This window comes from Lithobates pipiens, unplaced genomic scaffold (genome assembly GCF_037356315.1).
Source record: "Lithobates pipiens isolate NorthernLeopardFrog02 unplaced genomic scaffold, aLitPip1_a1.2 Scaffold_27, whole genome shotgun sequence".
In the NCBI taxonomy this organism is placed as follows: domain Eukaryota; kingdom Metazoa; phylum Chordata; class Amphibia; order Anura; family Ranidae; genus Lithobates; species Lithobates pipiens.
Window position 1 is genome coordinate 73605816 of NW_027507788.1, and position 15412 is coordinate 73621227.

A 15412-nucleotide genomic window follows, 5' to 3' on the forward strand; every position below is an offset into this window, starting at 1 on the left:
TGCATCAAGCATCATAAGTTTCTGCGATTTGCAGTCAGGGATGAGCACCACCAATTTGTAGCTCTCCCTTTTGGCCAGGCGTCGGCACCGAGGGTCTTCACCAAAGTGCTAGCCTCAATTTTGGCTTTGCTAAGGCAGTGAGGGATCGCAATTGTGGGTTACCTGGACGTCCTCCTTCTGACGGCAGCTTCCGCCTCAGAATTAAGGGAGGATGTGGCAATCACCATGCAAACTCTTTGGGAGTTTGGTTGTGTACTGAACCTACTGAATTCAGTGTTGAAGCTGACTCAATGCCTGGAGTACCTGGGCCTGCTTCTGGCCTCCTCGGAAGCAAGAGTCTTTCTTCCTTCGGACAAGCTGCAGACTCTTCAAGCTGCGGTGAAGTTGTTGGTGTCCTGCAGGTGATCGTAGCTGTGTTTTTTCATGCGAGTCCTGGGTCTCATGGTAGCCACTTTCGAGGCGGTACCATATGCTCAATTCCACACTCAAGTCTTGCAAAAGTAGATCCGGTCAAAATGGGACAAATCTCCTTTGTCTCTGGATTGTCAAAATCGAGTGAGCCAGCTAGTTAGGGAATCCTTGCTCTGGTGGCTGAGGTCGCCGGGTACTTCAGTTCAGGAAGTCGTGCCTTCCTCTTCATTGAACTGTGATAACAACGGACGCCAGCCTGACCGGTTGGGGGGGGGGGTACAGTCATCCCAGGGTCGCTGGACCCAGGAAGAATCCCACCTGTTGATCAATATGCTGGATACTGGGCAATCAGGCGGTGCCCCTGCACATGGTCACAGAGGCTGCAGGAGCGTCCGGACCAGTCAGACAACGCCACGGCGGTGGCATATGTCAATCATCAAGGAGGCACACTGGAGGTCGTTCACATCCTGTGGTGGGCAGAACGGTGCATGCCGGATTTGACAGCCGTGCACATTCTGGGCGTAGAAAACTGGCAAGTGGACTACCTAAGATGTCAGATGCTGGGCCAAGGGGAATGGTCGCTACATCCAGATGTATTTCGGCTCCTTTGCCTAAGGTGGGGCACACCAGATGTGGATGCCCTGGCTTCTTGACTCGGAAGGTACAGAGGTTTGTGGCCAGGTCAAAGGATCCCTGGGCAGACGCGGCAGACCCATTGATGGCCCCATGGGGGCATTATCAGCTGATTTATGCTTTTCTCCCACTCTAAATTCTACCATGTCTGCTTCACAGGGTGGAGGCCGAGGGGATTCCGGTAATTCGCCCCAGATTGGCCTAGGCGTCCGTGGTATGCCGAAATAGTATGAATGGTGACGGATGTGCCTTGGCGACTGCCAATGCGAGAGGACCTTCTGTCGCAAGGTCCAATACTTCATCCTGGTTAACCGTCACTGGCTTTAACGGCGTGGCTGTTGAAAGCCAGGTGCCAAGGGACCAAGGTCTGTTGGATTTGGTTATATCCACTATGCTGAGGGCATGGAAGTCATCTTCTCAGAAGATTTATCAACGTACGTGGGAGCCCTACATCTCCATGTGTGAGGAGATGGGGTGGCGTCCGCACACATACTCTCTTTCCAGGATCCTGCTGTTTTTGCAGGAGTGGATCAGAAACTTGCCTTAAGCACCATCAAGGAGCAGATATCAGTGTTGGCTGTCTTTTTTTCAGTGTCCTTTGGTGACTGGTGAGTATGTTTGTTCAGGGGGCTCGACATGTGGCCCCTCTGGTTTGACCACCACTACCTCCTTGGGATTTGAATCTGGTGCTCTTTGTGCTTTGTGCTTGTGATTCCCTTATTGACACTCTCTCAGAAAGTAGTCTTTCTAATGGCCATTACATCTGCCAGGAGGCGGTGTTGTGTCCTCAGCCTTCGTTTCTTCCAAAGGTTGTTTTGGCCTTTCATCTAAATGTGCTTCTGTCCTTTATGTCCTTAGCCGTCACACCCCAGAGAGGTGGCTTTGCATTCCTTGGATGTGGTCAGGGCTCTGCAAGTGTATCTGTCTGCCATGGCTCCTTTTCGGAGGTCGGATTCACTGTTTGTATCGATGGCTGGTCCGAAGAAGTGACTGGCGGTCTCATCGGCCACCATCTCTCGGTGGATCAGACAGATTGTAGTTCAGGCTTATGCCATAAGGGGGTGCCCCCCCCCCCCCGCATTTCCTGGCACGGCACATTCTACCAGGGCAATTGGTGCCTCTTGGGCTTTCCGACATCAAGTGTCCGTTTCCCAGGTGTGTAAGGCAGCAACCTGGTCGTCCGTTCACACTTTCACTAAAATTTACAAGGTTGATGTGAGTGCATCTTCGGATGCTTGCTTCGGCCGCAAGGTTTTGCAGGCGGCTGTGTAAGGTTGCAACTCCTCCGTTGAGGAGCTCTGGTTGTTATGGGTGAAGTTATTGTTTGCTGTTACCACCGCTCATTTCTTTGACACTGCTTGGGGATGTCCCTAAGGTCAAGATGAGATACTGTGTCCATTAATGAACGAAACAGAAAATAGGATTTTTGTACTCACCGTAAAATCCTTTTCTCAAGTTCATTGACAGAAACAGCACCCACCCCTCCTATTTATGTTTGTACTTCTTTTGATGAACTGAGCTGCTGGATGCAGTGTGAGGGGTTATAGCCAGTAGGACTGCCCCCTGTGCGGTACTGTGCAAATGTTGCTGTTTTTAACACTTTCTGCCTAGTCCTACAGGGGTGATATAACCCTAAGGTCAAAATGAGATGCTGTGTCTGTCAATGAACTTCAGAGAAAAGGATTTTAAGCCAGGCATACCGAATTTTCACATTCACTCCAGAATAAGAACAGTCCGTGACTTTTTTTTTTGTTTTTTTGTTTATCTATTTATTTATTTTATTTGAGGGATATAACTTTGATATGGGATGCCTACTTGACTTCAAACAAACTTCAGTGAAAACTCCTATATGCAGTCTCCATATATATCTGATAGAGCAGATAGGGTGACACAGCTCACTCTTTCCCAGCACTTCCTCTCTGTGGTCACTGATTCCAGCACCACCTCCTCAGGCACTGCTAACCCGCCTGGCTGCAGCTGCCCCTTTCACTAGCCCTCCAGGCCAACTTCTCCCCACAACTCCATTTGGTTTACTTCATGTGTTGTAGGGGGAATCTTCCAGCACCTGATCCCCAGGCCCGAGGTCACCCAATCCCCAGACTAGGGGGCACTCAAGGACCATCAACATCCTCCTCCATCTTCCACCTGACTGCCCCTGGTGGCATGACCAATGTCTATTTATGAAGTATAATGCCCCATTCTAGCTCCTTCTTGCTGGGGATTGGTCAAGGACCTCATAAATATGCATGACAGCCCCACCTTACTCCCACGCTTCAGCTCTGAAACTTCTACCATTTTCCAGACCAGGGGAAAGTGTCAGAGCGCTGCCAGATGAGTCATCCAGCCCCCCCAGTGACTAATCCCTGACCCAGATTCACAATCCAGGCCTTGCTCTCAGTCAAGCCAATTTACCTACACTAACTAAAGCTATTTACAACTAGCACACTAGCTAAAGGTTGCTACATGGGGGAAATAAAACTGATGAGAAGACTTTCTATAGCGACAAATCAGCCCTTGAGAATTGTCTTTGTGCCAAAACATGTTTCTCATGGCATCACAATGAACTTCTGGAAAAAAATATTTTAAGCATACAAAATCTATTTTTCTCAGATAAAGAAATTCCTTTACAGTGAACAGAACTTGGAGAACATTTAATCAACAATTTCTTTAGAAATCATGCGTAGACCAGGCATCTAATTGAATTCCTTTGTCAATAGGTGCCTGGATAATGACTGGTGGAATGCAGGTTGGCATAGGGAAATATGTTGGTGAAGCTGTCAGAGATCATGCCACTGCAAGCTCCAATTCCAGAACCAAAGTAGTGGCAATGGGCATTGCACCATGGGGAATTGTAAATAACCGTCAAAGTCTGGTAAATCCTAAGGTAAGACTTTCTTCTTGTTTTGCCTCTGTTTTGTGCTACTTATGGTTGTCATATTTGGAAGTAATTTTGCAGACAGCTGTAAAAGATTAGTTAGCGAACAACATTAAAGTGGAACTCCAGTCAACAGTAGTTTCAGACACCATGGGGGAAGATGAATACTTTTGTCTGATTTTTATTTCCCTTTTGTGGATGTTTTCCCTATCTTCCTGCCTCACATATAATATAGGATGTAAGGCAAAATGTCTTTAGTTTGGACTCAACAGCAATATAAGCACTTCTTTGATAGATGGGGAAATGGGTAAGACTGGTATACAGTTTTTATTGGTGTCTATGTAACGGTTAGGGTGATTTCCCCTCGCTAGGACAGGAAAGGAGGAGAAAACACCCCAGGGAAACAATGACTGCCGTAAAACCTGATTGTTTAAGTGTTTAAGCCAGGGGTCTCAAACTGGCGACCATCCAGCCATTGAGAAACTACACATCCCATCATGTCTCTGCCTGTGGCAACCATGCTTGTAACTGTCAGCCTTGCAATGCCTCATAGGACTTGTAGTTTTGCAACAACTGGAGGGCTGCCAGCTTGAGACCCCTGGTTTAAGCCATCTGCCACTTGTCCAGAACATAAACTTGTGGCTGGAATGTAGGCCACTCCTACACTGAGCATTGCATTGAGAAATTCATGGAGATACCAGGTATTTGTGGGGGGCTGTGGCAGCAGATTCCTGGGTGGGGTTTGTTTCCTACTGGTTCATGTTAAATGGGGAATGCAGGTTTGTTATTTTATGGTATTAAGCAATGTTTATTTTTTGTTTTTGTTATCATGCAAACACTCATGCAAAACAGGAAGTTTTCCATTAGCAGACTATTAAAAGCTGAATTGCAGTGTTCAATTACTGCCACACATGGCTTTTGCCTTTTGTTTACAAATGTTTTTATTGAAAGGTATCAGTCGATACACAGAGAAAAGCACAAAGAAATGATCTGTTATCCAAATATATGGAGCGGGAAATAGAGTGACTACAAAGAAGGGCAACAAAGCTAATAAAAGATCTGGAGGATAGGTTCTTATTCTCTCTGGAGAAGAGACACTTGAGAGAGGATATGTTTTCAATGTACACATACCATACTGGTGACCCCACAACAGGGATAAAACCTTTTTGCAGAAGGGAGTTTAACAAGACTCGTGGCCACTCATTAAAATTAGAAGAAAAGAGGTTTAACCTTAACCTACGTAGAGGGTTCTTTACTGTAAGAGCGGCAAGGATGTGGAATTCTCTTCCACAGGTGGTGGTCTCAGCTGGGGGGGGGGGGGGGGGGGGACATTGATAGTTTCAAGAAACTATTAGATAAGCACCTGAACAACTGCAACATACAGGAATATACAATGTAATACTGACATATAATCACACACACAGGTTTGACTTGATGGTCTTTTTTTCAACCTCACCTACTATGTAACTATGTAACGAAATATCAGCTTGAATATGAACAGAAAAAAGTATTTCTCTAACAACGCAATACTCAAGAAAAAAAACAAGTAAACCAAAATGAAAATAGATTAGCGAAAATGTTGGCTAATGGAATCAAACTTTTACATTTTTAATGGACCCGTAGAGAAATATATTTTAATGTGTTCCTATCAATAAGCTAATAAGCAGACCAGTATTCCCATTTGCGATTGAAGATACGCATAGTGTCTATAATAGTGTGGTGTATCTTTTCCATCAGCCTTATGGACGTGCGATGGAGCACCTGGGTACTGACTGTGACCACCAATTAAAGTGGTTGTAAACTCTCCCCCACAACTTTGTCCCATGTAAATCAGCATAAAAACCCTAATGAACATTGCTTGTAGATATCTCCTTACTTGCTTAGTATTGTTGTAATCCTTTTTTTCTTTCTTTAGAATGACATCACTGAGTATGCCTAGATCTCCCCTGATTTACGGCACACTGTCTATTTGCTTATCTATCTGTTATCAGAACTTCCTATGGCACACCACTGATATCCCAGGAGGCTGCAGAATCATTCAGAGCTTCCTTCTACACACCATGTGACCATGTGACATCACGTGCAGTGTAAACCTGGCCATTACTGCAGTCTTATCAGTTGAAGCTGATAAGACTGACAAAGGCAAACATTAGACAAGTATTAGATAAGTAAATACTATGAAATAAAACAAGTTGGCTATGAACAGGGAAGCAGGGTTGCCATAGAAACGTTGGATTGAGAAGGAGGCTTGGTTAACAGTTCAGGAAGTGCTCAATGTAAGAGCGGAAATACACTCCACTGTGGACTCAGAAAACAATACTTAACCACTTCAGCCCCGGACCAATTTTCAGCCTAAGGACCAGAGGTCTTTTTACAATTTTGCACTGCACTGCTTTAACTGGTAATTGCGCGGTCATGCAATGTTGTACCCAAACAAAATGTGCGTCCTTTTCTTCCCACAAATAGAGCTTTCTTTTGATGTTATTTGATTGCCTCTGCAATTTTTATTTTTTGCGATATAAATGAAAAAAGACCGAAAATTTTGAGAAAAAAAGATATTTTGTACTTTTTGTTATAAGAAAAATCGAATAAACTCAATTTTAGTCATACATTTAGGGTAAAATTTATTCAGCCACATGTCTTTAGTAAAAAAAATGTCAATAAGCGTATATTTATTGGTTTGCGCAAAAGTTATAGCATCTACAAACTAGAGTACATTTTCTGGAATTTACACAGCTTTTAATTTACGACTGCCTATCTCATTTCTTGAGGTGCTAAAATGGCAGGGCAGTACAACCCCCCCCCCCCCCCCCCAAATGACCCCATTTTGGAAAGTAGACACCCCAAGGAAATTGCTGAGGGGCATGTTGAGCCCATTGAATATTTTTTTTTTGTCCCAAGTGATTGAATAATGACACAAAAAAAAAAAAGTTTACAAAAAGTTGTCACTAAATGATATATTGCTCACACATGCCATAGTTATATGTGGAATTGCACCCCAAAATATATTCTGCTACTTCTCCTGAGTACGAGGATACCACATAAGTGGGACTTTTTGGGAGTCTAGCTGCGTACGGCACCCCAAAAACCAATCACTGCCTTCAGGGTTTCTAAGGGTGCAAATTTTTGATTTCACTCCTCACTACCTATCACAGTTTCGAAGGCCAAAAAAATCCAAAATAGCACAAAAACCCCCCAAATGACCCCATTTTGGAAAGTAGACACCCCAAGCTATTTACTGAGAGGCATGTTGAGTCCATGAAATATTTTATATTTTGCCACAAGTTGCAGGAATATTAAATTTTTTTTTTTTTTTTGCACAAAGTAGTCACTAAATGATATATTGCTCACACATGCTATGGGCATAAGTCAAATTCCCCCCCAAAATAAATTCTGCTGCTTCTCCCGAGTACGGGGATACCACATGTGGGGGACTTTTTGGGAGCCTAGCCACGTATGGGACCCCCAAAACCAAGCACTGCCTTCCGGATTTAAATATAAAACGCTACCAAAAAAAACTGTTAGCGATTGCAGGGATCAGGCCTGACTCTGCGATCGCTGCAGTTATGTGTTTAGTGTTTTGTAAGTGACAGTGATCGATCGATACTGCACTTGGGTGGGCTGGGCGGAGGGGCAAAATGCAGGTGCTAGCAGGTATCTGGGCTGATCCTGCTAACAATGCGTTTTTTGGAACCCTAAACTGCTGGGGACGCTAGTATAGATCTGATCAGATATTGATCTGTTCAGATTCTATACCACTACGGGAGGTTTATGCTTTGCGCATGGGTGTTAGCGGTACTGGCACTAACCTAGCGCTGCCTGGGGCGATGCAGACCCTGACCCTAAAACCTAATTGATATCACCCGCCGGGTGATCAGGGGGTTAAACATTTATTGGGTAATAAATGGTGGGTGCCCTGATGCTATAAAAGGCAAACTAACCAGAGTCATCCGTAACACTTATACAGTGATCACTGGTGAAAGGGTTAACTAGGGGCAATCAGGGGGTTCAAATTTTTATTAGGTAGTATATGGGGGTCCCTGGCGCTATATAAAAACCTGACGGGGAACCTAAATAACTAACTGGCTAACCAGCGTCACCAGTGGCACTTATACTGTGATTGCTGGTGAAAGGGTTAACTAGGGGCAATCAGGGGGTTAAAACCGTTATTGGGTAGTATATGGGGGTAACTAGCGCTATAAAAACCTGGCGGTGAACCTAAAAAAATAACTAGCTACCTAGCGACACTAATGCAGTGATCAGAAAAATGATAGCTTAGTGACACTGGCAAAAGGGGGTGAAAGGGTTAACTAGGGGCAATCAGGGGGTTAAAACCATTATTGGGTAGTATATCGGGGTACCTAGCGCTATAAAAACCTGGCGGTGAACCTAAAAAAATAACTAGCTACCTAGCGACACTAATGCAGTGATCAGAAAAATGATCGCTTAGTGACACTGGCAAAAGGGGGTGAAAGGGTTAACTAGGGGCAATCAGGGGGTTAAACCTTTATTGGGGGTGGTAGGGGGCTACCCTGGACCTAACACTAACTGCCGCGACAGTTTTTACTGTCACAACTGACACTAAATGCAGTGATCAGTAAATAAATGATCACTGCAATCAGTGACACTGTGACTGAGGGGGGCGGGATCGGGGGGGGGGGGGGGTTGTGTGCCTATGTGTGCCTACATGTTAGTGTAGTGTTGGTGCACACTTACTTTCACTTCTCCTCCTCGTAGTCCGGTCAAAAAGACAGCCCCGAGGAGAAAGAAGCTTCTCATTTCGCCAGGAGCGATCGAGAGGGGATGGCCAGAAACCAACGGCCATCCCCTCATCCCGGTCACTCCTGAAGCGAAACGGACCGCCGCATCCAGCGGGAGGGGGTCCGATCGGACCCCCCCCACCCACTGGAAGGCAAGCACGTACATGTACTTGCTCGTGCCTGTACATGCCATTGTGATAACGTACATTGGCATGCGGCGGTCCTTAAGTGGTTAAGCCCTGCCTAACCCCTGGAAACAAGTTTTTTTTTTAAGTTTCTTTAAACAGTAAGTAATAGGCAATTTGGGCTAGATTACAGTGGCTATAGTTTGATAATTACAATGGACTAAGTGAAAAGAAGCATCAGAGTGGGGGAGTTTACTTCCTCTTTAAGAGCAACAATCCATTGAATGGCACTAAATAGTGTATGTGCCAGTTTTTGGTAAGTAGGTGGAACCTCGGGGAGATCAGCATAAAGACGACCAATTTTGTATGTCAAAGTTATTTGCTTGCCCGTTATCTGGCATATCTTACATATGTTGCCATAGAGACTGAAGAGCTCTGCAGCTTCAGAAGGTATGAAGAAGAGTACCTCTATCTGGACAACCCCGGAAGCAAGATTCAGGAAGTAGTGGGAAAAATTTATGTAGCTTGATCGGGGTATAGTACCAGTGTGTATGAAGCTTAACCAGTCTCATTGATGGCTATGGAACATGTACATTTATGCATATTTAACACGATATCGCACCATTCTTCCGCAGTGAATTCCCGGCCTGTCTCTTCTTCCCAACTCAACATAGCAGGGGACTTGGTTAGTGTACCATAGTCATTAAGATATCTATATAGCTAGAATAGAGATGGTCCCTTCTGTCCATACCTCCCAACAGTCCCGGATTGAGTGGGACATTCCCGCACCTGCACCTTGGTCCCACTGTGTAGGAGGTATGTCCCACCAATGGAAAGGATCCTACAGGAGGAGAAGAGGTGCCTGGCAGACGATGAGGGAACTCAAACCCTGGACAATTTTACAGAGAGGAAGAGACCGCTAAAGAGAGTCGGGCTAGCAGTCTGCTCTGGCCAGCACCCTGTCAGTGTTCGGATGTCAGTGTAGAATTGGAGGACGCTGAATTGGGGATGGGAACTCCACGATTGGGGCGATCAGCATGTCATTTATCACACAGACAGCTGAACGGGGACAGACCCTGCAGGAAACCAGCTGCAGAATCAGCTACATCCACAGTACTTGGCTGGGTAAAAAAAACATTGACCTGAGGAGGGAGGGGGAGAAGGGGGAATTCTTAGGAATCTTTCTTATCGCCTCTGTGTTGTATATGATGATCAGGAGTCAGGGTCAGTGCCAGCATAACCGTGTCCTGCATATGAGTGAGAATAGTGTGTCCATGCCACATGTCCTTCTGCCTGCCCCCTCCCCTTGTCACTCTGTCTGCCCCTCCCCCTGTTCCCTGTTGCACTGAATACTGTCGCCCCCCCTCCCCCCCGGTCAACCCTGTACATGGCTTGTCCCAGAGCCCTGCACCCTGTACATGGCTTGTCCCAGAGCCCTGCACCCTGTACATGGCTGGTCCCAGTACCCTGCACCCTCTATGTGGCTGGTCCCAGAACCCTGCACCCTCTACGTGGCTGGTCCCAGAACCCTGCACCCTCTACGTGGCTGGTCCCAGAACCCTGCACCCTCTACATGGCTGGTCCCAGAACCCTGCACCCTCTACGTGGCTGGTCCCAGAACCCTGCACCCTCTACGTGGCTGGTCCCAGAACCCTGCACCCTGTACACGGCTCGTCGCAGAACCCTGCACCCTGTACACGGCTCGTCGCAGAACCCTGCACCCTGTACACGGCTCGTCGCACAACCCTGCACCCTGTACACGGCTCGTCGCACAACCCTGCACCCTGTACACGGCTCGTCGCACAACCCTGCACCCTGTACACGGCTCGTCGCACAACCCTGCACCCTGTACACGGCTCGTCGCACAACCCTGCACCCTGTACACGGCTCGTCGCACAACCCTGCACCCTGTACACGGCTCGTCGCACAACCCTGCATTCTGTACACGGCTCGTCGCACAACCCTGCACCCTGTACACGGCCCGTCGCACAACCCTGCACCCTGTACACGGCCCGTCGCACAACCCTGCACCCTGCACAAGGACTCGCCCCAGAACCCTGCACCCTGCACAAGGACTCGCCATAGAACCCTGCACCCTGCACAAAGACTCGCCACAGAACCCTGCACGTGGCACGATCCAATATTTTCTATATTTTAGTATGTATAGAATGCACTTTTTGGTTAAGTTCTTTATATTTGGATGGCAGATAGCATCACTAATTTAATTATTTAGCTTTTTTTTAATGCACAATAAAAAAAATTGTGTAGAATAATACTTGGCTATGTGTTTTTACTTCAAATGACAGTTTGGGAGTAGGCAGTTGCATTTAAAAAAATACAAGGTAAAATTAACAAGGCACACCAACATAGTTGTATCATAAGCCCCATACACACTATCAGATTTTCTGCTGATTTTTTCCTTCGGATTTACAATTTCAATTTGTATGCAATCAGGCAGGCCCTTGCACTACATGGTTTTGGTAAATCTGAAGACAAAAATCAGCAGAAAATCTGATAGTGTGTATGGGGCTTTTGATCTTAAAAGCTACAGGATAATGGTATTGTTCCTAGCGATATTCTTGATACCGCTAGAAAAAAAAAGCCTTTTAAAATAAGTTTGGCAGAACGCCATCGGTATCACCAGCAAAGCTTTTTTTCGCCATGCTACTGATAAAGGATGCATGCACTGTCCTGTCACTATTTGAGGAGGCCACATAGATAAGCAGTGACACTGTCCCTCTAGTCTTCCTGCAAGAGCACATGCTTTGTGGAATCATGGACAGGGCACTTGAGGCAGAACAGCGGGAGGAAGGGGAGGACTTCCTTTTCCTCTTAAGGCCCCCTTTTATGCAGCTAGAATTCCTACGGGGCCGCCAAACACAGGAGGAGGAAGATTGTGTCAGCATGGATGTAGAGGATAACATTCAGCAGCCTTCAAGGGATGGTTTTCAGTCCTCAGAAACCCAAGGAGTTGTACATGGCTGGGAGGAGGTAGTTCCTGACACTGTCATCCTTGGTGACCCAGAGGACTCAGAATTGAATGCCTCTGCAAACTTGTGATTACCCTAGGATTCATGGTATCTAAAGGAAGGGATTGTTGTGAATGTGTTGATGAGGCTTCGTTCGGTCAGAGGAAGCGCAGTTGCCAGCTGTCCGAGGCCTTTAAGCAATTTTTCAGTCCTTGGTTCCAAGGGCTGAAAGGTTCAAGCAACCAGCGTCTGCATTATATGGTGCAGGAATATCTAGGGGCAAGAGCAGACTTGGGGACCTTTCCAACAGAGCATCCACTGGGTCTTTAGGATGGACCACTGGCCAGAACTTGCTCAAAATGGAATCGAGTTACTGGCCTGTCCTGCATCCAGCATGCTTTCTGAATGCACATTCAGTGCTGCTGGAGGGTTTGTAATGGATCAAAGAGTATGCCTGTCCAGACTCCGTTGTGAGGTTCACATTTATAAGAATGAATCAGTCCTGGATCAGCAGCTATCAAGCCCCTGATGCTGATGTAACTGAATTTGCTAGGGATCTGGGATCCCTTCAAGACTGCCTCCTGAATCTTGTTGATTGTGACAGATCTTGGATACCCCTGCTGGGCATCTCCGCCTGACCCGTGCCTCCTATCCTCCAAACGTACCCACAGCCTGCAAATTCGCCATAACCAGCCCTTAACCCCTCAATCACGAGACAAGCCACACAGGTGTCGAGGGTTAAACATGCAGAGCATAAGAAGGAAAAAAAGTGCATAAATATTAATGAATGAAAACATGCAGAGCATAAACTGTTTATTAAAAACCAAACATGCACATTTAAACACAGTTAGGGACGCTCCTCTAAGCCTTGTCATAGAGGGGGTAGGGGACAAGGAAGAACCAATGGCAACTCAACACTTGCATATTTAAACAACTACAGTTGAAACACATGAAGGGATTATGATAAGCAGGCAGTCCCTCATTACACATCCCCTGCTGGGATGTGATCCAGTCCAGACCTTTTGTCTACATGCCCTGACCCAACACAATTAAACACAGCAACAAGAGGGGGGGGGAGTGATGCAGCATTACATTACATTATCTCAATGCCACTTTGTCCCCAAGTCTTGTAGCCCCACGCTTTGGGAATAACGCCATCTTGTATATGTCTTTATCAGCTAAAAATACATTGTTTGTGGAATAAAAGTATATATTTAGCCCAGCCGGGCCAATAGGTTTAGGTAGCCAGAAAACACTCCGGAGCCCAGCCACAGATACCACGTTCACCCGGTTCCGATGAACCGGTGACCGCGGACACAAATGTGTGGAGGTGGCATTTTCTCCAGGTGGTGGGAGACGGCAAATAGCCCTCCAAATCTCACGTTCTCTGCTGGGCCATAGTCTGTGGGTAGGAGGCGAGCCCACAGCCCCTTCCAAAACACACAGTGACAGTGGGTTCTGTCACAATGATGCTAGCTTCCAATAATATTTTTGGTTTGGGGCACCACCAGCACCCAAGACCCAATTTTTCTGCCCCTGTTTAACAGGGGCATGGAATTACAATTTTTGAAATAGCCTGTTCATGAACAGCAGGGCCCGTTCTTGCACACAACAAGATTAACTGTGAGGGGTTAGTGTTCTGGTGCCACCAACACCCAATGCCCAATTTCTTTGCACCCGTTTGGGGCATGTAATTCAAATTTTATATAGTCCGGACCCCATAGTGTGTATATATAATACAGTTCAAAGTATATTGTGCAGTTTGTATAGTATATATATATTGCAGTTAAGAGTATATAGTGCAGTCATTGTAGTTGATATAGTACAGTGGAGTGTGTGTGTGTGTGTGTGTGTGTGTGTGTGTGTGTGTGTGTATAACAGTGCAATAAAGTGGTTAAGGGGAACACCATGCCAAAATCCACACTAGGCCCTTATCTGAGCATGCAACCTGACAGGTCAGGATGGGGGGGGGGACAAGCGGGCGGCCCCTCCCTCTTGAACCATACCAGGCCACATGTCCTCCCCCAAAGCACCTTGTCCCCATGTTGATGTTAAAGGAGGCTTCCACATTCTGATAAGCCCCCCACCCGCAGACCCCCACAGCCACAAGGCCATGGTTGTGGGCACAAGGCCCTTGTCCCCATCAACCTGGGGACAAGGTGCTTTGGGGGAACCCAAAGCACCCCCATGTTGAGGGCTTGTGGCTTGGTATGGTTCAGGAGGGTTGGTATCTGGAGGCCCCCTTGCAACCCAAGGGACCCGAAAAATGGAAAAAAAAAAAAGCTCTGCCTCCATGGGAGGCCTCCCGGGGACTGTTGTCTCTTGGTTGTGACAGCTGTTATATAGGCAAGGACAGGGCCACCCGGTGACTTAACTGGGTGACCCCAACCCCTTTTGATGTCATGATGGCCTTGCCTATAGAACAGTTGTCAAACTGAAGACGGCCCATTCGCCTGATGCGTTTTTTTCATTTTTTTTTTTATTTATTTTTTTGGTCTGTCAGCACTGTGATTGACGATGGTACATCACGGGACACTTTTTTCAAAACGTTACATTACTTAAATTACATGTTATTGCATTTTAGTGTAAATATGATATCTGAACCCTGACTAATTTCCAACTAGGATTGGCAGGGGGTAGGCCTCCTTGAAATACCCAGGAGGAGTTGGGTGGAAGAATTGAGGATGGGTTACTAGGCTGTCAGGGCCTTTGAGGGAGCTCCCCAGGCTGGGGGGGGGGCGGGGAAATGTACCCTTCAGTGAGAAATTGGCTACAAACGTTATTGCTGCTACTGGGAACCACTGTAAAAGTCAGTGGTCATCAGCAGTCGGTGCCAAGCATCATGTTACACAGTTATATAGTAGGTAAGGTTGAATAAAGACAAGAGTCCATCCAGTTCAACCTGTGTAGGTGCACATGTGTAGGTGTCTATAATTTCCCATATCACTGTATGTTGTGCCCTTTAAGATGCATATCCATACTCCCTGCAACAACCAATTGTGGAAGAGCATTCCACATCCTTATTGCCCCGACAGCAAAAAAAACCTACGCAGTTTAATGTTAACCCGCATCTCCTCCAATTTCATTGTGTCCCCGTGTCCTCTTACACCCGAGGCTGAACAGTTTTTTCTTCTATGCTGGAATCGCTATTGAGGTATTTGTAAATCGCTATCATGGCCCCTCTCAAGTTACATGCCTGGACAAGTCCAGCTGTCAGCATGCCTGCTAACTTAAGTTAGACTAACAAGGGGTTACAGCAGTATGCCCTGGGAGGGGTCTGCCTATCAGTTTGGCAGACACCAGCCTGTCTAGAAGCGAGGGGATGGTGCCATGCCCTGGAGGAGACCCGTTGTTCCCTGCTAGCAGCAGACACCAGGAGGTAGTGGAGCAAGATGGCGGAGGGTGGATGTCTACTCCCAACCCTGACTTGGTTGCCTGAAAAGCATGAGCTGGCACTGGTGGACATCTGTGTCCGGCTGGAGCCTCGTGGGGGCTTCACCCTTGGGGTGATCAATCGGACTGAGCGATTGTGTCTGCTGTGCCCGGAGTGTCAGATCCCAATCGTGGTGATCACTGCCTGGGCCCGGGGTGGCTATTGTAACAAACCGCTAACCCGGTTGGAACCCATCCAGCAGGGGC

The 15412-nt window shown here is 46.7% G+C and overlaps 1 protein-coding gene across 2 annotated transcripts in view; it reads left to right on the forward strand.

Moving 5' to 3' along the window:
- TRPM4 (transient receptor potential cation channel subfamily M member 4) overlaps positions 1–15412 on the forward strand; it is an 864058-nt gene that overhangs the window by 403578 nt on the left and 445068 nt on the right. For both annotated transcript variants that reach the window (XM_077457078.1, XM_077457079.1), the window contains exon 5: positions 3762–3928. In XM_077457078.1, the coding sequence (XP_077313204.1) occupies positions 3762–3928 (167 nt within the window). The remainder of the gene's footprint in view (positions 1–3761; positions 3929–15412) is intronic.